This window comes from Hyperolius riggenbachi, chromosome 4 (genome assembly GCF_040937935.1).
Source record: "Hyperolius riggenbachi isolate aHypRig1 chromosome 4, aHypRig1.pri, whole genome shotgun sequence".
Classification (NCBI taxonomy): Eukaryota; Metazoa; Chordata; class Amphibia; order Anura; family Hyperoliidae; genus Hyperolius; species Hyperolius riggenbachi.
In genome coordinates this window covers 138075258-138097358 of record NC_090649.1, presented here as the reverse complement: position 1 = coordinate 138097358, position 22101 = coordinate 138075258, and the positions used below count along the sequence as shown (strand labels likewise).

Below are 22101 nucleotides of genomic sequence, written 5' to 3'. Positions count from 1 at the left end.
ACGCGCCAGATGATGTAGACGTGCATAAGAGCCGACCCCGCTGATGGGTCGCCATCATTGTAGCCAGCAGGGAGACACCAAAGGGCATCTGAAGTCCTTTAAGAGATAGGAAAGGAGGTAAAGGGAAGCTGTGTATAAGATGGTAAAAATGGTCAGTGGACAAAATGTCCTAGCCTGATCTCTGTGAGAGATATCATGAGACCTGACACACAGTCTGTAGGTGCCTTACGTTTCAGACCCCAACTGAAGTCTGTAGCAATGTTGAAAAAATGATCTTTTTTTTTTAATTGCTCTAAGAACTGTAATTAATCTTTTATAATGTAACTGATTCTTGAATCACTGGCTTTTTTTAGAATACCTGGATGTAGTGCAGTCATCTTTAGCCCGAAATGACTCGGATTGCCCCAACAAATTTAAAGTGGCTTCGGCTACATTGATACAGCTGCTGAACTTTGTTGAAAATTATGAGAAAATAACCAGTGACTTCAGGTAAGCGGTTTCTATGTATTTGACACAGCCAATGACTACTCGAGATATCATATGTGCATTATTTGTGTTCTTGGGGGCATTTGAATACTGGTGGATACTTTGAGTGTTATGAATCAATGGAGCCACCACCCTAAGGGCTCGTTCACACCTAAGCGGAAATCGTGCGATTCCCACTAATCGCTAAATCGCTAGCATTTTTTAAAAACTCTTGTGCTATTTTAGCCTATGGCAGTGGCAGGCGTTCCACGATTATCGCTAATCGCAAACGTGTTACATGCAGCATTTTTTCAGACGATTTTGGAAAAAACGCAAGTTAGTCCAGTGATTTTTCTGAGTTAAATCGCGGAAAAAGCACCCACGGAGAACTCTACCACAAATTGCTAGTGGTTAGCGGTGTGAACGAGCCCTAACTCCAACAGTATATGCACGTGTAATAGAAACGTTTTAGGTTTGGATAGTATGTAGAGAGATTTGTGACTAGGCAGCAGGTTCCCTGCTCATGAGTGGGTGTGGTTGGTGGCCATTGACAGAAGGTAGAACTAATATTAAATACTAGGTTGTGAAGCTGTAATATGGTTGGGGGCAGGCCAGGGTTCAGCCAACATAAGATGCAAGCAGTGGGTCAAACCAGCAGAAGAAAGGATGCGATCAGTAAACAAACTGGGGTCAGAGGATCATATATATATATATATATATATATATATATATATATATATATATATATATATATATATATATATATATATATATATATATATATATATATATATATATATATATATATATATATATATATATATATATATATATATATATATATATATATATATATATATATATATATTATATTATGTAGAAGCAGTATGGAGCCTAGGAACAGCAGATTGAATTTAACACCTGTGATGATCAGTTACCTAGGTGGTGACCAAAACCACCCTTTCAATTTTGATTGACCAATTTAACCTTCTCTATGTAGTATGAGGCTTTACCGATACAATCTGCTCATAATATTCAATATATGTTGACTCTCATACTACATGGAGGTGGTAAATGTGTGTACATTGATCATCTGGGTCAATTAACAAGGTGAAAAAGGGGTAGCAGTTCACCAAGGATCACCATGCTTCTCACCTATGGTAAATCAGTCCTCCAGAGTCCTGCCAGGGTAGCGAAGAGTCACCCTGAGGCAAAACTTCTAAATGTATCCTGTATACGGCTGCACTGAATCCAATAGCAACAAGTCACCTTACAACTGACAAATTCCCATGTCAGACAAAAGGTGCCCACTAATGACACAATTTTGATTGTACAATCTTACAATTTCCCCTTAAAGTGAACCTGAGATCAAATTAAACAATTACATTTATACTTACCTGGGGCTTCCCCCTTCCCTCTGTGGGCTCCCTCGCCAACTCCCGGGGTCGATCTGATCGCCTGCTGGCCGTCTCGTAACGTTCTCCAGTTGCGCATTCGTGCCCCCGTTGTGCTGCAGTGGCCGGAGTAGTACGATGCAAAACGCTCCTGGCTTCGGGAGCTCGATAGGGTGTACGAGTGGCCAGGCCAGGCATGCGCGACTATAGAAAGTTATGAGCCGGCCAGCAGGTTGTTGGAGCAGCCCTGGGAGACGGCAAGAGAGCCCACAGCCTGAACAGGGCTGGAGGAAGCCCAGGGTAAGTGTAAATGCATTTATTTCATCTCAGGTTCACTTTGAATGAATGTACTTTGCATATTTTGGGTAGTCCCTTCATTAGTTTACCCTTCTTACTATGATTACCCTTGTACTCTGAATTTTTCACCCCCCAAAAGTGGCCCAAAAGTTGTTGGGTCGGCTTGCTTGTGAGTCATGTGCCAGTATGGGTAGGTGGGTGGGTAGGTAGTGCCCCTCCCCGCTCCCCCCGCGGCCGCCGCTGCTATTACCTTAGGCGGCGCCGCTTCCTCTATCCCAGTCCTGCTCCGGTAACTAATTCACAGCAGCGCGCCCTTCGGCGGCTGCTGTGATGACGGAGGAAACCATAGAGAGCGGTTCCCATAGTAACGGCGATACACATCGCCGCTACAGGAAGCCGCTCTATGGTTTCCTCTGTCATCACAGCAGCCGCCGAGGGGCGCGCTGCTGTGAATTAGTTACCGGAGCAGGACGGGGATAAAGGAAGCTGCGCCGCCTAAGGTAATAGCAGCCGTGGGGGGAGCGGGGAGGGGCACTACCTACCCACCCACCTACCTATACTGGGCACTATGCTAGCTATACTGGGCACTATGCTAGCTATACTGGGCACTATGCTAGCTATACTGGGCACTATGCTAGCTATACTGGGCACTATGCTAGCTATACTGGGCACTATGCTAGCTATACTGGTCACTATGCTAGCTATACTGGTCACTATGCTAGCTATACTGGGGCACTATTCTAGCCATACTGGGGCACTATGCTAGCCATACTGGGGCACTATGCTAGCCATACTGGGGCACTATGCTAGCCATACTGGGGCACTATGCTAGCCAAACTGGACATTATGCTAGCCATACTGGGGGACTACCTACCCATACTGGGCACTATACTAGCTATACTGGGACACACTGGGGGGATCACGCGGCCAGCATTTCCTACCCCTGGCTTATTCCTGGTTTTTCGGGTAAAAGTTGGGGGGTCGGCTTACATGCGGGTCGGCTTGCTTGCGAGTATATACGGTATATATAAAGCGCCAACGTATTCTGCTGAGTTAACACCAAACGTGTGTTAGTGTTTTATGCCAAATCTCAGAACAGAGCTTTGATTTTGATTGTGTTGATGTTTTTCTGTTCCTACAACAGACTCTGCCAGCCTCTGGAGATAAACACAAAGATGGACCGTGCCTTTTTCCTTGATACAATTGCAGAATATATTATGGATGTGGTTCAGTATAACAATGACAATCGTGAGTTTGAGGTAAGAGGCTGATTACAGTCATCTGTTGAATACGTCCCTCTATAGAGAATTCCATGTATCCTCAGCAAAAGTTGTCTGAGTGCTCAGGGATTTCCAGATGTGGATGCACAAGCATGCCATAATTTAACTGCCCTCTGCTACAATTCCAGCATCCCACAATGCAATGTGATTGCTTCAGTGGCTGAGTCAAGAAATGCATGCTCTGTGATGCCCTTGTCTGAGGGCTACACAGTCTACAAAAACAACGTCTGAGAATAAGAGGTATGCGCTGTGACACCTTGATGAGGTGCTATTCTTATGGGCTGGTTAAAGTAGACCTGAAGTGAGAGGGATATGGCCGCCATATTTCAATACTAGTTGCCCAGCAGTCATGCTGATCTCTTTGGCTTGCAGTAGTGGCTGAATCACACAACTGAAACAAGCATGCAGTTCAGAGTACCTGATCTGCTGCATGCTTGTTCAAGGTCTATGGCTAAGAGTATTAGAGGCAGACGACCAGCAGGACAGCCAGGCAATTTGTATTGTTTAAAAGAAAATAAACATGTCGCCCTCCATATTCCTCTCTGTTCAGGTGTGCTTTAAGCTTTTCTCCCCCCTTTTTATTATTTCACTTTTTATAGTGTACACAAATAAGAACTGTAAGTGTATGAATGCTTGAAGTAGCTTTGTAAGCCACACAGTGCTAAATGCAGGGACAGTTGGGCTGCAGCTGAGGAGGTTTAGGAGGAGGAGGAAGCACTTGGGGGTCTGGCTTGTAATGGGGCTCCTCTGTGCCCATCTCTGTTCCCGGCATGCCACTCAACCTCTTTATAACAAGAACATAAGAAAACCGCTTACAATGCTAGTCTGCTTCTGCACCTCTGCATGTATCTGAGTGCTGGGGAGCAAGCCTGTAAGCCATGTGTGTCAGAGGGATGGAGAGCCCCAGCACACAGAAATACTGGATGGGCTCTAGCTTCCATGGCAGCAGCAGTTAAAGTGTACCGGAGACAAAGCAACCTGCTTTAATCAATACTATGTACTAATAAGGACATGAGAACAGACACTTACCCTGCTGTCTGTTTCATTCTGATCTGCCCTATGTGCTTGTAATCCCCCCCCCCCCCCCTGTAAAAACCACAGACTGAGCTCTCAGTTGGCTGCTTTATCAGGAAGCTCTATAGCAGTGAGAGCAGTCTGCTCAAGCCCGCCCCCCTCTCTGCCTGTGTTCTCCCTATCTGTGCACAGAACGGCATCACAGAGAGCAGTGCCTGTGAAGAGAAATACAGCCCAGTAATAGATGTATTTATCTACCCAGCTAATTAATGTACACACTTATCTCTTCCGGTTTCCTTTAAAGAGGAACTGTAATTAATAATATTGCTTTTTTTTTTTTTACAATACTCCTTTATAAATTATTTAGTGAGTGTTTGCACATTGTAAAATATTTCCTCTCCCTGATTTACACTCTGCAATTCATCACAGGTGATGACATCTTTAGTTTTAAGCCCAATCTACACGATACGATTCGTAATCGAAACGCACAAAGATTCTATTTACGATTCGAATAAATCTGACATGTCCGATCGGTGTTCGATTCGATTTGCCATGGTTTTGCAATGGCAAATCAAATTGAATCAGGATCGGACATGATGGATTTAATCGAATCATAAATAGACTCGTAATCAAATCGCACAAAGAATCGTATCGTGTAGATTGGGCTTTAGGTGCAGCTCTGCGGAATGTTTGTTTACTGAGCATACCAAAGCCAGTACAAATAATACCTGGTCTCCCAGAATGCTCTGGTGGCTAAACAGCCTAGGCTAAGCATCACTGGGAGGGCAGAGCTACATACCAATATATAGATAAAGGAAGTGTTTGATGCTGAAACCAGGAACATGATCATACAACTGGGTATCCTAAATAATTTACTGCATTCTGCTATGTCACTACAGGGCCTCTTTAAGATGCCTTGAAGAAAAATCTATTTTACTACATAGCTATTCATATTTTTCTATACAGTATATGCTGCGGAATCCTGAAATTTCACATATATTGTGACATGGGGCTGGCAGTTTGTAAGTTGTGCACTTTTATTTTATTTTATTTTTTTTGCATCCTTAGGCGGCCAGCAGTTATTCTCAAATTTTAACTTTTTATTGGTACTTGTCAGGGCCGGGCAGAGGCGAGAGAGGCTCCAGTCTCAGGGCGCAGTGTAGGAGGGAGAGCACAACTCACTCAGCTATCATTCCCCTATTGTGTTTGAAGCAGAGAGAAATAAGAAAAGGGGATACATGGCAGTGACTGCAAGCCAGATAACTAGAGATTAAGTTGTTGGAGGGGTTGAGAGCCCTGGAGCGCCTCTTAGGCCCGGTTCACATTAGCGGTGGCCGTCCGGAATCGCCGTGCCGGAGCCGGACCGCTTGCAGAACGGACGGAACGGACACACGGCAATAGCAATGAAAGCCTATGCGTCCGTTCACATGCGTCCGTTCTGCCGGACCGGAGCCGGACCGGATCTGGACTCCGGCTTCCGTTCCAACATGCGCTATTTTTTGGTCCGGCTCCTCCGGCAGCCGTATCCGGGGCGGAGCCGGACTGCACCATCCGGCCAATACAAAGTAATGAGAACCGGAGAGCGCACAACACACTGGCTACAAAAACCGGACGTTCTACCCCACTTCCTATGCATTTTGGATGGGGAACACATGGAGTTCACAGAGTGGGGCAGCAGCGATTTCATGCTGGAGCTCTAGGCAGCAACATGTCTGATATAAGTCTGATAACGAGGAGGCGAACAACAGAGAATTCCCAGGTATACGAAAAATGCCTGGATCCATGGTCCCAACTGCAGTCTCTGTATCCACGGATGGTCTCCACACGTCCACCTGTCTCCAACAATGACCCCAGACCCTTCTGCTGACCTCCCAGACCCCAGGTATTTACAGGTTGTTATCTCCTTAAGAAACCGGATCCGGACCACAACCGTGTTCACACCGCACGGAAACCGGATGCAAACGGACCGGATCCGGACCGGATCCGGATAGGAACCGTACGGATCAGGTCCGGTCCGGATACGGTGCGGTCCGGACATCCGGTGCGGTTTTGACAAAACCGCAAGTGTGAACGGGGCCTTAGAGTCTAATAGCAATCAGTGTGTGAAGGCTGGGGTGGGAGGGATGGAAGGGCGCACTTTGGTGTCTCAGCCTTGGTTGCTGAAGGATCTTGTCCCGGCTCTTGTACTTGTTAGTGCCAGCAGTTATGTCAGGCTTTGTGTTATATTTTAAACACCAGGAATGTGTTGTAGTGAAGACTAATCTGTTTCAACCACTAGATGTCCTCAGCATCTTGTTAAAAATACAACTAATGCTCTGTCATGTTGCTGAATCCTTTCTGAATAATATATAAACCATAGCTTTTTTTTTTATTTTATTTTTTTTTTGTGAGGAAATTGCTGATAAGTCATAAATGCTAATTTTAAGATTTTTTTTTTCCAAGTGGTTCAAATATCTCCAATCACAATAATAGGTTGTTGTTGATTTTTTTTTTTTTTTTTTTTTTTTTGATGCAACCAAGCTGAAATCCTATTGTTGTTATTAGAAGTGAATATTTCCAGAAGTGTTGATGCACAGTTTGCTGTATTAGTGTCCTGGCTGCTGTCGCCTTACCTGCATTCTTCCTTCTCTGGCCTCATTTTGGACTGAGTCACAGCAATGGAAAGCCCACCGTGCTTCCTATGACCTCTTTTACACTATACGCTAAAAAAAACTGATGCTTTTTCACAATGCACTGCTATGGAGAAAAAAAACTCATTGTATAGCAATGCATTAAGTGTTAATGGGCCCTTAAAGCAAAACGGTACTGAAAAATGAAAGTCAAAATAAGCATACATCATACTTGCCTCCATGTAGCATTAAAAATGGTGACGACCCTGTAACGGCTTATGGTTAACCTGTAATATTGCCCACTTGAGACATACAGAAACATGGACATAACCTTGTAAATCAGTTATAACTGATACTGTGGAAAAGGGCCCTAAGGCTTCCAGTTCTGACTAGATGTAGTCAGAACTGGACGGAATCATTGTTAGAAGAAAATGGTGAACTTCCGAAAGGATCTAATGGCCAGGTAAGGATGTAATGTTCATTGGCAGGTACATTATGTGGTTATTTAAAATTGTATTTTTTACTTGGTTCAGGTTCTCTTTAAAGAAGAACTGTAATGACATTTAGTAGAATGCAGTCAATTATTCACAACGCCTACTGTTACGTTAAATATCCTGGTTTCAGCATCAGAAACACTTCTTATATCTACTATATATTGCTGTTTATTGTTATGTAGCCTCGCCCTCCCAGTGAGGCTTATTCTTGCTCCACCTTTCCCTCACTGGAGGTGCCGGGCATGAGGTTGCCAAATGGATGTGTTCAATACGAAGTCAGCACACTCCAGATAGTAGAAAAGTCCAAAAGTTTTATTAGGCAATCTGGTACAACGTAAAATGGCCAACATGTTTCAGACTGTGCATCCTTAAAGCAGGAGGATTAGCCAACTATACCAGGGGGAAAAAAACCATATATAAGTAGATAAAGACATGATCTACAGTACTTGCATAACACATGTATTGTACTACCCACGTTTTGATTTCATTGAATTTTATATAGTACATGAAGATAATTCTGTTCCTGGTTGGAACCATGTATTTTGCCCACAGTTTGAGGCTTAATACTGATGCCATTTCTTCCCTTAACTTTTTTTTTTTTTTTTCTTTTCTCCTCCAATCGCTGAGTCACCTCAGCCTTGCTTGTAACCACAAGTGAGCAGAGGATCATGTTTCAGCTAGGCAGGGAAATAAAGGGAAGAGGAGGAATATATTATAGATAAAAAGAACCCCCAGCATGCAATGGCTATTACAGGGCCAGTGCTCCTAAGGTACGTGATAACTCCAAACCATAACCGCAGAAAACGTTTTGAATGCAGGAATAGCATCTTTATCACTTAATACACTCAGACCAGTTGCTGTTGAAATTTGATTGTTATGGTGACAATCCCGCTTTAATCACGGCTCAGACTTTTCTACTACCTGGAGTGTGTGGACTCTGTATTGAACGCATCCTAGGCTTTTATTTATGCAGAATTCCCCCCCCCCCCCCCCCAAAAAAAAAAAAAAATAATTCTGGGCAACCAGCTATGTTCTTCTACTGACTTTAGAACTCTCAGTAAACTAATATTCCACAGAGATCACCTGCCAGTACTGAAGATGTGGCCACCTGGCCTGTGATATATTTCAGGAAGTAGATCAGGAAGAGGAAAGATTTTACAATGGGTAAACGGTGACTAAATCATTTATAATAAATAGATATTTGTAAAAAAAAAATAAATAAAAAAAAAAAGTTTTTAAAATAAGCAATTTTATTTGTTTGTTCTTATTTAAAGTGGGCCTGACTTCAGAACTTCTTATCTGCTCTGAAAGATAAGCAACAGCATAATAACCTTTAAAGAAAAACATTTGTTTGTTACAGCTGATAAAAATCCTGCAATAAAGCTGCAGTGTGTCTACTTCCTGCTTTCATGGAAGCAGGCCTATGGTTAACATCCTGTGTTTACAAATTAGCTGCTCTGCCCAGGCAGCCAGCTGACACAGCTGAGAGATCAAATTGCAGTTGCGATTTCACACAGATGAGGGGGGAATTAGACCGGCTAAACTCTCTAAATACATACAGGGGGCATTTCTCTGTTTTCCTTCTGTCCTGTGCAAGAGTTCAGGTCCACTTTAAGAAAACCCAATCATGACAATAACAAGACTATACATGACTATAACAAATATGTTTTTTTTTTCATAAGAGGTTGTAAAGATCTTCAGTGTTTGTATTGTCCCAATGCTGTGTTCCTTCCGTTCTGTAGTGTATACCAGATGTCTTTCTGTAAGGGTGTAGTGCTAGACTGCTCCAGGATCGTAATTCTAACCAGCTTCATTAAACAAATTTCTTCTTTGTGATGGTTTGGGCCTGGCCTTTTCTGTTTAGGAAGTCTAATTACACAGTCGGTTTTTGGAAAGACTCTGAATGGGAAAATGTCTGCCAAATAAATGTTTTCTTTACTTTTGGCCCTCTGTGTTTTAAGAGAACGCAGGAGCATAATGAAAAGAAACTGCTTACGTAGAAGGTGACCTTAAAATAAAGGTGGCAGCCAAGTGCAGAGGGGCTTGCATATGAGAGTTACTGGGGCTTTATAGTTCATGTGCAAACAAATCTGTCTGTAGATTTGAGGTGCGCATCATGCAATGTGTTCCCATTAGAAACCAGTGAGACATTTTTCATCTTTTTTTTTTTATCTCAATTGCCCCTGGGCCCCCGAGTCCACAGAGCCCCCCCCCCAAGAATTCCCCCCCTTTAAAAATTAAATGTGTGGGGCCTCTGGGTACCATGGCTTGTAGTGGCAGGGAGGCATATACTTTTCCTGATACCATGCCAGCCTGGTTGCCATGGTTTCCTCCGGCCCTCCTTTCTTCCTGGTGATGAAACACATCGAACAGGCGCACTGCTGCTGTTGCTGTGCATGCGTCTCACTACCAGCGGTGGAGGAATCTATGGCAACTGGAAATCAGGTATAGTATATGCCTGCCACTTTGCCACTCACTTCGGGAAGCAATCGGGGGAGAGGGAGGCTGATTTTGTTTTTTTGTCTTTTACACTTAGAATACCAGCTCAGGGCTTTCTATTAGGATTGCTCTGGCTTTATTTTTCAAGACAAATCGTGTCAAAAGAAATCCTACCAAAGCTTTCATTAAGGTACACCAAGTGAGAGGGATATGGAGGCTTCCATATTTATTTCCTTTGAAACAATACCAGTTGCCTGGCTTCCTTCTGATCTTCCATGTGTTAGTAGTTTCTGAATCACACCTGAAACAAGCATGCAGTAAATCCAGTCAGACTTCAAGCAATCATTTGTTCTGCATACTTGTTCAGGGTCTGTGGCTAAAAGTATTAGGGCCGGTTTCCACTACAAAGTGATGCTAATGCTTGGTGAATTGATGCCTTATGCCTCGCTCACATTATTTAGCACAGATGGCTGTGCTATTGTAACGCAACGCGTCCGATCGCACGCCATCTGCGGTACTATGCACTACGCTAGAGATACCATTCACTACAGTGAATGGGATCTGTGCTGCGATTCCGAAAATGCATCAGCGCGATAGTGCATCGCGCATATAATGGGAACGGTAGAAGGGCTGTCTATGCTGTAGCTGCACACTATGCGTGCTGCCTAAATGCACACGGCAGCCCGCATAGTCTGAACTAAGGGCCTGTTTCCACTGCACGCAGATTGGATGCAGAATGGATGCAGAAAAACTGACTCCAATGAATGCCTATGGGCCTGTTTCCACTACACGCGATTTTTCTGATGCAGATTTTCCCATAGGCATTCATTGGAGTCAGTTTTTCTGCATCCATTCTGCATCCAATCTGCATGTAGTGGAAAAAGGGCCTTAGTGGGAACTGTGCCATAGGAACACATAGGCATTACTTTGAATATCAGTTGTCTTTCAGTTATAACTGACAGCAAGTGATTAAGTGTAAAAGGGCCCTTACAGTAAAAATAAAATGTAAAGCCGCATCTACACGCGTAGATGCGGCCGCGATGTTCCTTATCAATCGAGCCGCTAATGCGGCTCGATTGATAAGATCCGACAGGACGGATCTTGCTTCCGCCGATTCCCCGCAAGGGGACAACGGCAGGGAATCGAGTGAAAGATAAGTGGCGCCGGCAGGGACGAGCGGGGAATCGAATGCGGCGAGCGGGGACTCGGCGGGCACGCACGGGGACGCGAAAGAGGCGATCTGGCTGTTAATCAAGCCGCCGGATCGCAGCCTCATCTACCCGTGTAGATGAGGCTTAATACAGGAAAGTTCTAAGTTTCAGATTGCCCAGCAAGCTCATGGTGAACCAGAACTCCTAGGATTGTGTAAGGGGTAGAGATGGCCCGAACCTCCGATTTTCTTTTCGCAAACTTCCGCGAAACTTTAATTCGCACAAAATTTCACGAACCACAATAGACTTCAATGGGGAGGCGAACTTTGAAAACTAGAAGCCTTTTTGATGGCCACAAAAGTGATGGAAAAGATGTTTCAAGGGGTCTAACACCTGGAGGGGGGCATAGCGGAGTGGGATAGACGCCAAAAGTCCCGGGGAAAAATCTGGAATGGATGCAGAGCAGCGCTTTAAGAGCAGAAATCACATTGAATGCTAAATTGCAGGCCTAAAGTGCTTTAAAACATCTTGCATGTGTATACATCAATCAGGGAGTATAATTAGAGTACTGCTTCACACTGACACACCAAACGCACTGTGTAACGCACCGCAAACAGCTTTTTGTGTAGTGACGGCCATGCTGGAGTGGTGCGCACCATGGCCAGAGTGCAGGCCGTGGCGGTTTTCAAGCCCAATATGGTCGCCGGGCTCAATGATAGAACAACAGTGACTGTCCAGCTGATCAAATTTGGTCTGTTTACAATGAAGCAATGACCTTATTATCTTTGGCATGTGCTGCATCCTTTCTGCCTTCTGGTGAGTTGGTAACATGTCCGTCACTTTGTGCCTATACTGAGCTTCTAGTAGCGGGGCCACCCAGTACAGCTCATTCCCCTTGAGATTTTTTTTATACAGGGGTCCCTCAACAGGCTGGACAGCATGAAAGACGCCATCTGCACAAAGTTGGATCCAGATGTACTATCCATCTCCCCTTGCTCTTCCTCAGTGACATCAGGTAAGTCGTCCTCCTCCCCCCAGCCACGAACAATACCATGGGATCATCAAGCAGCACAAGCCCCCTGCGCCGCCTGCTGCGGTTGTTCTTCTTTCGCCGCCTCCTCCTCCTCTAAAGAAACCTCTTCCTCATCACAACTCTTCCTTCTCCTCCCCCCTCTGTGCAGCCGCAGGTGTTGAGGAAACATCTGTTTCTGATGAAAATTGCTCCCACAACTGTTCCTGACGTAACTGTTCCTGTTCACGCTCCTCCACAGCTTGATCCACCACTCTACGCACGGCACGCTCCAGGAAGGAAGTGTACGGGATCAAGTCGCTGATGGTGCCTCCACTGCGACTCACCAGGTTGGTCACCTCAAACGGCCGCATGAGCCTGCATGCATTTCGCATCAGTGTCCAGTTGTTGGGCCAGAACATCCCCATCTCCCCAGATTGTGTCCTTTTACTGTAATTGTACAGGTACTGGGTGACGGCTTTCACCTGTTCTAGCAGGCGAGAGAACATGACCAGGGTCGAATTCCAGCGAGTCGGGCTATCACATATCAAGCGTCTCACCGGCGTGTTGTTTCTCCTCTGAATGTCCGCAAAGCGTGCCATGGCCGTGTTAGACCGCCTGAAATGCCCACACAACTTCCTGGCCTGCTTCAGGACGTCCTCTAAGCCTGGGTACTTTGACACAAATCTTTGAATGACTAGATTGAGCACATGTGCCATGCAGGGTACATGTGTCAGCTTTCCCAAATTCAATGCGGAAAGGAGATAGCTGCCATTGTCACACACCACGTTGCCGATCTCCAGCTGGTGTGGGGTCAGCCACTGATCCACCTGTTTGTTAAGAGCAGCCAGGAGAGCTGGTCCAGTGTGACTTTCCGCTTTGAGACAAGACATGTCTAAGATGGCATGACACTGTCGTACCTGGCATGCAGCATAGACCCTGGGGAGCTGGGGCTGTGTAGCTGTAGAGGAGATCCGTATCATCATAATCATCCTGCCCAGCTTTGCTTGCCTCACACCTCCAAACATGCACCAACTGCAGGTTCCTCCTCCTCCATTAATTCCCCACCAATTAACTCCTGCGAAGTGTCAAATGCAGCGGATGTGGTGCTTGTAGTAGTGCTGGTGGCTGCGGAAGATGAGGTGTTCTGTGTTAAATAGTCAACCACGCCCTAACAATCTTGGGAGTTGATGGGACGTGACTTCTTCTGAGCACTGTACTTTGGGCCAGGGCCGCACGAAATCACATCAACACGACCTCACACAGACCTGCCAGGTGGCCTTTCTCTGGGTCTGCCTCTGCCTCTACCTGTTTTGTCCGTTGTGTACATATCGGGGGGGACGAAGTGAAAGGTATGCACTGGCTTGACTAATACAATGTGCAGTTAACAGGTATGCACAGAGTGGTATTTCGCACTGCGTGCACTCTCATAGGTAGGTGGGTACACTGAACACAACAGGTAGGTATATGCAGTGATTAGGTGGGTGCACTGAACTCAACAGGTAGGTATATGTAGTGATGAGTATTGCAATGTGCACCTGTCATACACACAGGTAGTCACTGAATGTGCTCGGCCTGGCAGTGGCACACACACAGTATAAATCATCAAGGCTGTCTATGCAACACAAGTGTCAGTGGGACACACAGAAAAAAAAATAGATCACAAGAACAAGATTAGCTCTCAAAAGAGCTGTTGTGGGGTGCTATTTTAGCAATAAGAATCAACAAGGAGCAAGCTAACTAGCCTGCAAGAGCCAAACTAATCTTTCCCTATGAGAGTCTGCAGCAGCAGCTGGTTCTTCTCTATTTACTGCAGGCACACAAGTGAGTAAAATGGCCGGTGATGCCTGTCTTTTATAAGGGGGGAGTGGCTCTAGGAGGGAGTGTAGCCTGATTGGCTACAATGTGCCTGCTGGCTGTGATGTATGGAGTCAAAGTTGACCCTAATGGTGCATTATGGGGGCGAACCGAACTTACGGAAAAGTTTGCGGTTCTCTGCAATCGCGAACCCCCGGAAGTTCGCCGGGAACCATTCGGGCCATCTCTAGTAAGGGGCTGATGGACTAAAAATTTCTTAAGATGTGATGCAAAACAGAAGTTTGCCTTCTTAAAACGGAAGGTATTTGCGATTATTCAGATTGCCGTGAACTCTGAATGGTTGAATAATCTCAAATATTGGTACTTTCTGTTTTAAAAAGGCAAACTTCTGTTTAGGAAAGTTCTAAATAAGATTACTACTATAGATGCATTATCACATTATGCTACATCTCACTACAGGTACTCTTTAACTGTTGTCTGAATATTAGCTTGTGGAGTTGAGTGAGTACAGCTAACACCTATGTAACAGGAAGATTAGTTGCAAACAAATGCTGAGTCTCCTGTGGACTATTGATGGGAGCGGGGAGTGTCCTATATATACGGGAAGGGATATGGTGGTGAGACATTACAAATGTGAATGAGGAATATGACGTCTTTATTCCCCCAGAGTAAAGTGCAGAAGGAAGCATTTGTACATATGGCAGTTTCCCATGTTAGTAGTATAAAATCCAGTGTAATGAGTTTCAGAGTTTCTCAAAGGCTGTAAATCATTCTCCCCCCACCTACAGCGTAGTAGAAATACACAACATGTCAAATAGAGGCTTCAGAATGACAAGGTTTAATGCCAAATCTAAATCTCCATCACTGATGCATGTTATAACCAACAGTAAAATGAAAATGTATCTAAACTCAAGAACCTTACTGTATATAAAACCTATGAGGATTGTTTACTGTGTTTGAATAGCAGAACATGCATGATATGGCAAACCTGGGCTAGATTGGCTATTGAGTAAGAGTTTGCAACCTCTTACATGAGTCATTGTCACAGAACATTGATATGAATCTTTCATATATCCCCCCCAAAAAAAAAAAGGTAATTCCCAGAATTTCCAAGGAGCAAGATGGCCGCTCCCATGAAGCAGAGAAACAGACAGCAGATACTGCAGTTCCAAATAGCAAATTGATATCACACTGTGAATTTATTAAAGTAAACATAAACTGAAAATTAAAAGTAAAAATAAACACACGTCATATTTAGAGATGGCCCGAACCTCCGATTTTAGGTTCGCGAACCTCTGCAAACGTTCGCGAACCACCATAGACTTCATTGTGGCGGCAAGCTTTAAAAATTAGAAAAATTATGCTGGCCACAAAAGTGATGGAAAAGCGCTTTCAAAGCATCTAACACCTGGAGGGAGACATGGTTGACTGGAATAAATGTCAACAGTCCCGGAAAAATCTGTAGTTTTCACACAAAGCAGTGTTTTATGACATTAATCAGGGAGTGTAATTCTCTCTCCCTCTCTCCTCCTCCTCCTCCTCCTCCTCCTCCGGAGGAGGAGGAGGAGAAGGAGGAGGATCTTTGTCTTCCAGGGATGTGTAGGATGTCAAAAGCACGCTCCCATACATTGGCCAGGAATCGAACCCAGGTCAACTGCGTGTAGGGCAGCTATGCTCACCACTATACTACCAACACTACAGGCTGAAGCCAGCCTAGCTGGCCTGGGAAGGATGAAAAGCTACCTAGCTTTTCATCCTTCCCAGGCCAGCTAGGCTGGCTTCAGCCACGCAACCATTCCTGTTAACCTAAAGCTTACATGTGTCTTACAACACATTGGCTTGGATGTGCATGGATCAGGGAACTGGCTAATGGACAGAAAACAAAGTGTTGTGGTCAATGGATCGTACTCAAAATGGGAGACTGTTAGCAGTGGGGTCTGTACTGGGTCCAGTGCTCTTCAATTTATTTATTAATGACCTAGTAGATGCAGTAGTGAGCAACGTTGCTATTTTTGCAGATGATACAAAATTGTGCAGAATCATCAACTCTCAGGAAGATAGTGTCATATTGCAACAGGATCTGGATAGGATGGCTATATGGGCACATAAATGGCAGATGAAAATCAATGTTGAAAAATGTAAAGTCATGCATTTTGGTTGTACCAATGGTCTAGCACCATACAAAATAAATGGGATACAGTTGGGGACATCAAACTTGGAGAAGGACTTAGGAGTACTCATCAACAACAAGTTAAATAGTCGTACTCAATGCCAAGCCACTGCAGCTAAAGCTAACAAAATTTTGGGATGCATTAAAAGGGAAATAAAAACTCGAGATGCTAGCATAATATTGCCCCTGTTTAAAGGGACTCCGAGCTCAACAAAAATGCAAAATAGTACTCACCCGGGGCTTTCTCCAGCCCAGTGCTGGTCGGGAGGTCCCACGACGGCATCCTGGCTCCTCTCCTAGTCCCCGCTCCGGAATGGCTGACCGGCGGCAGTCTGCCGAGTGTCGGGCTGCTTCCGCGTATGACGCCGTGATGACGCGAGGCGGCCGGCGTGTGACATCAGCCGCGTCATACGATCGGACATGTTATCAACCATCAGCGGCTTGATTTATAATATAAAAGGAGCCGTGTATGCCTAGCATTAGACAGGACTGTCTGACTCATCTACCTCTGCTTCAATTATGTATAAGTGTGTATCCAAATAGTTGGTATCTAAATTGGATTAGTTCATTAAAGCGTTCTGCATAGTGTCAATGGAGATTTTAAAGCATGGTTTTATAAGTAGTGTGTCTCATTACCATTTGTTTGAATACTGTTCATGAGTAGAGATTTCAGATGACCTTCACTTAGAATTGTGGGACTTGGAGATCAAGTACTAAAAATGTAAATGTACAACAGGAGGAGATGGCAGCGCTTCCAAATGCAGGCTGCACCAGAATTGACCAGCTGCATAGATGTGCAGAGCCCACAAGTGCAGATTACACAACTTGCGTTCAAAACAGATGCAACAAATGGAGGACGTTGGCTTCCTATAAACAGTTTGCATTCAGGATTTTCAGTACTAGACTCTTCCACTAATGTGTAGACCATTTTATGGCTAGCTGCCCCAAGTTTACATTATGTTTAATTGTTAGTTTCGAGTGAGGACCCCTCAATGTGGTCTACTTATGGCTAGCTGCATCCACGTCGATCAGTTTCCATTCAATTTTATCTGGTTTTAGGGTTTAGTGCATAGTTTGCATCTGTTTTGAATTCAAGTAGAAAAGTTGGTCACTGTGGGGATACCACGGGCACCTGTATGACAAGGAGAGACCAGGAGCCACATGGTGCATTATTGTGGGGTATTAATGTTAGATTATAGTACAAGAGTATTTATACTCACAAAGGTGGGTTGCAGTCCATGCAACCACCGTATATCGTCAACAGGTAAATAACCGTCCCCGCTCGGTACTCCAGGTCCTACTGGAACTGGATGGTCGCACTCCTGGTTGGTCCTTCTTGGTTGTAGATAACACCAAAAGATATGTAATGCATAATACTGGGAGACACCCAAAAATAGGTAATGTAATGAAACAAAAAATGAGGTGGAGGGAGGTGTCTTTACCACTCCAGATGGAAGAACCCAAACCACAGGGTAAATGTAAAAAGATTAAATTATTTATTCAGCACGATTAAAATGATTTAAAGGACTACTGTAGGGGGAAAAAAGAGTTGAACTTACCTGGGGCTTCTAATGGTCCCCCGCAGACGTCATGTGTCCACGCAGCCACTTACCGATGCTCCCATCTCCGGTTCACTTCTGGAATTTACGACTTTAAAAGTCGGAAAAACCCCTGCATCTGCACGGCTGCACCCTATTCTCGCCGACGTCACCAGGAACGTATTGCGCAGGCACAAACAGTACTGGGCCTGTGCAATACACTTGCAATACACTCCTGGTGACGTCCACAGGAGCAAGGGTGCGGCTGCGCAAGCGCAGTGGTTTTCCGGCTTTGAAGTTGGAAATTCCAGAAGTGAACCGGAGGTGCTGACCGGAGCATTGGTGAGTGGCTGGGCGGGCACAGGTCATCTGGGGGAACCATTAGAAGCCCCAGGTAAGTTCAATTTCCCCCCCCTAACCCCCCACAGTACTCCTTTAATCATGCTGAATAAATAATTTAATCTTTTTACATTTACCCTGTGGTTTGGGTTCTTACATCTGAGGTTGTTTCGTTACATTACCTATTTTTTTGATGCTTCCACGCCCCAGTTTTGAATGTTCGTGTGTGTTTGAGTCCCTGGGGGGCGGTGCACACCTCTGTTGGTAATCATTAGTGATGGGCGAACAGTGTTCGCCACTGTTCGGGTTCGCCCGGATATTGGCCTGTTCGGGTTCGGTTCGGCACCCCCCGAACACCACATGGCCTTCTTTGTTCGGGTTCGGTTCGCCACCCCCTCGAACAGGCCTTCTTTGTTCGGACGAACACAGCCGTGTCCGGCCGAACATAGCCCCCTATAGGGTCCCAGCATAAAGGGAGAGTATGCCCCGAGCGCGGGGGGGTCGGAAATGCCCCCTCCCTGCTAAGCTCTCCCTTTTGCCGGTTCCCTATAATGTTAAATTTAAGCCCCCCAAAAGTACCTGAGGAGGAGGGCAGGAAGCGGGCAGCCGGAGATGCTAGGCGCTAGTACCATCTGGTACTTCCGCCCTCTCTTGACGCACTTCCTGTTTACATTTGAAGTCGCGTCAAGAGAGCGCAGAAGTACCGCGATGACGCGTACGAGGGTACGTGTCATCATGTAGATGCGCTCTCTTGATGCGACTTCAAATGTAAACAGGAAGTGCGTCAAGAGAGGGCGGAAGTACCAGATGGTACTAGCGCCTAGCATCTCTGGCTGCCCGCTTCCTGCCCTCCTCCTCAGGTACTTTTGGGGGGCTTAAATTTAACATCATAGGGAACTGGCAAAGGGGAGAGCTTAGCGGGGGGCATTTCCACCCCCCCCGCGCTCGAGACATGCTCTCCCTTTATGCTGGGAACCTATAGGGGCCCCAAAGGGACATGTTCGGGTTGGGTTCAGTGTTCGGCTCGAACATGCCGAACATCAGGGGCATGTTCGGCCGAACCACACTGAACCCGAACATCCAGATGTTCGCCCAACACTAGTAATCATGTTGGAAATGAAAATGGAGGTTTGAAGAACAGGAAGTGACACTGTAAGAATAGGGGACATTGTAGTAATATATATGGGAAAAATTTCGCTCTTGACATAAAATCATACATAGACCATGCCCCCTTGAGGAATCCACTCACCAGATGTTGGGGTCTACAAAAGACCATTCAGCGCATTCGGGGTATATGGCCCCCCGTCGCCCTCCAGGCTGACTGTTGCCTCCGTGAGCTTCTGCGATCCAATCCAAGTCTGGAACTCGATCTGCCGTCCTCTCAGGGTGGGAGGACAGCTGGGGCAGGAGGCTGGCTTCTGCTGCGGGAGGGAGGGAGGCAGGTAGGCTGTGACACATTTTAACATGAGCAAATGAAGAGAAAGATTCGCACCACCTTCAGAAAAGCTTAGTCTATTTTATTGGAAAAAGACATACACGAGTTTAAAAAGAACTTTAAGGCAGGACAGTCCACTGTTTCGGGCTCCTGCCCATCTTCATGCTGCCTAGTTCTGAAGTAACATACAAAAACACCAACATATATACAGAGAAATAACCAATCACTGAGTATATACTAATCGAGGACCTGATGGGAAACAGCCTATTTAAATATCTAGTCACGCCTCCAACTCCCCCATTGGTGAACCTAGGCAAGATCCAAACATTCAAAAAATGACGATAAATAATGGCTGAATAAAAGATCAGGCATGCCTCTAAGATGTATTGATAGTATATCAACCAAAACGCCATGGTGGAATGTGCTGATTAACAGAAAAACATCCAAAAAAATAACATTTTGTTAAAGAAAACAAAACCTCACATATCGCATGGAAATAACGCATAGACGCGTCAATAAGACGCGACGGCATATCCGCATACGCGTACAGATGATGTAATAATGCACATCCTCTATCTAAACTACTAATGACCAAAATACGCATCTATGCCGGACATATATACGCATGAGACAAGCGCTTGCCTAGGTTCACCAATGGGGGAGTTGGAGGCGTGACTAGATATTTAAATAGGCTGTTTCCCATCAGGTCCTCTAATTAGTATATACTCAGTGATTGGTTGTTTCTCTGTATATATGTTGGTGTTTTTGTATGTTACTTCAGAACTAGGCAGCATGAAGATGGGCAGGAGCCCGAAACAGTGGACTTTCCTGCCTTAGGCTATGTTTCCACTTGTGCGTTTTGTGTCAGTTTTTTTGGTCAGAAAATTCGCATAGATTTTGTAACTAATGTTAGTCAATGTAGCCGTTTCCACTGTATGCGAATTTTCGTTAGCGTTCGTACGAGTGAAAAAATCTGAGGTCCTGCATCAGATTTTCGGACATCGCGTACGATTCGCGTACAATGCTTTGTATAGGCAATGCGATGATGTATTAACGCGAAAATTCGCATTAGATCCATGGTTACAGGAAGTTGCCAGCAGTCATGACTAAGCTGTTACTAGGCAGATTATGTATATTTAACTAATGCGAATTTTCGCATAAGAAAATTCTCATAAAAACGCATACAAATTTACATGCGAATTTTCACCAATCAGAAAAATCTTAGACGATTTTTTGCAGGCGAAAATGTAACGCTATAGTGGAAACGTAGCCTTAAAGTTCTTTTTAAACTTGTGTATGTCTTTTTCCAATAAAATAGACTAAGCTTTTCTGAAGGTAATGCAGATCTTTCTCTTCATTTGCTACAGTTTGAGTCCCATGGTGTCCGGGACTATTGGATCTGCACACCATCTGACCACCACTGACCATCTGAGATTGATGGAAGCCAAGTAAGTGCGACTCCACACTCAAAATTACATTTTAACATGACACATGCCCCTTAAAGAGGATCTGTAACATCAAAAGATCCCCTGGGGGGTACTCACCTCGGGTGGGGGAAGCCTCCGGATCCTAATGAGGCTTCCCACGCCGTCCTCCGTCCCACAGGGGTCTCGCTGCAGCCCTCCGAGAATAATGACGTCAATATTTACCTTCCTGGCTCCTGCGCAGGCGCTCTGACGGCTGTCGGCTCCGAACTACACGGAAATACCCGATCGCAGTCGGGTCTGCTCTACTGCGCAGGCGCAAGTTTCCGGCGCCTGCGCAGTAGAGCGGACCCGACTGAGATCGGGTATTTCCGTGTAGTTCGGAGCCGAGAGCAGCCACAGCGCCCCCGCTGGAGCCTGCAAAGGTAAATATTGAACTGACAGTCGGCTCTGTCGCCGGCTGTTTGGAGGGCTGCAGCGAGACCCCCGTGGGACAGAGGACAGCGTGGGAAGCCTCATTAGGATCCGGAGGCTTCCCCCACCCGAGGTGAGTACCCCCCAGGGGATCTTTTCGATGTTAGTCTCTTTAAAGCATAGCTGAATTTGTATTTTTTTGCTGCAAGACTTAATAGAGCAGTGTTATCTATATACCAGTGAAGCAGTAAAACAGCAAGTCTGATGTAGCCTCAGCTCATCTTAATAGTGTAAACAGAATCAAATTTGATGCATCTGCATGAGCAAACACTTCTGATAACATAGGTGAGCTGAAATGTTTTTATTTATTTTTGTTGGTAGCTGAATGAGCAGATTGTACCTCCTACTGAAATAGCTGCTTTGCAGACTTCAGAGATTAATTTAAGCCCCTTAAATGTAGTTATCTCATTTGTCGCTGTGCAGCACGGTGGCATAGTGGTTAGCATTCTCGCCTTGCAGCACTGGATCCCTGGTTTGAATCCCAGCCAGGGCACTATCTGCAAGGGGTTTGTATGTTTTCCCTGTGTCTGCGTGTGTTTCCTTTCACATCCCAAAAATGTATAGATAAGTTAATTGGCTTCCCTCTAACAATTGGTCCTAGACTTTGATGAACATATAGGTAATAGGATAGGCGCCAACAGGATAAAAAAACACTAAAATAACTTAAAGGGGCACTATGGCGAAAAATGTAAAATTTAAAATCTGTGCAAACATATACAAATAAGACGTTTTTTTTTTCCAGAGTAAAATG

General features: G+C 45.1%; 1 protein-coding gene across 1 annotated transcript in view; it reads left to right on the top strand.

Annotated features, from left to right (window-relative positions):
• Positions 1 to 22101, top strand: part of LOC137570529 (putative serine protease K12H4.7) — an 83736-nt gene that overhangs the window by 22001 nt on the left and 39634 nt on the right. Inside the window, exons 4-5 of the mRNA XM_068279222.1 lie at positions 354 to 489; positions 3301 to 3415. Of these exons, the coding sequence (XP_068135323.1) occupies positions 354 to 489; positions 3301 to 3415 (251 nt within the window). The remainder of the gene's footprint in view (positions 1 to 353; positions 490 to 3300; positions 3416 to 22101) is intronic.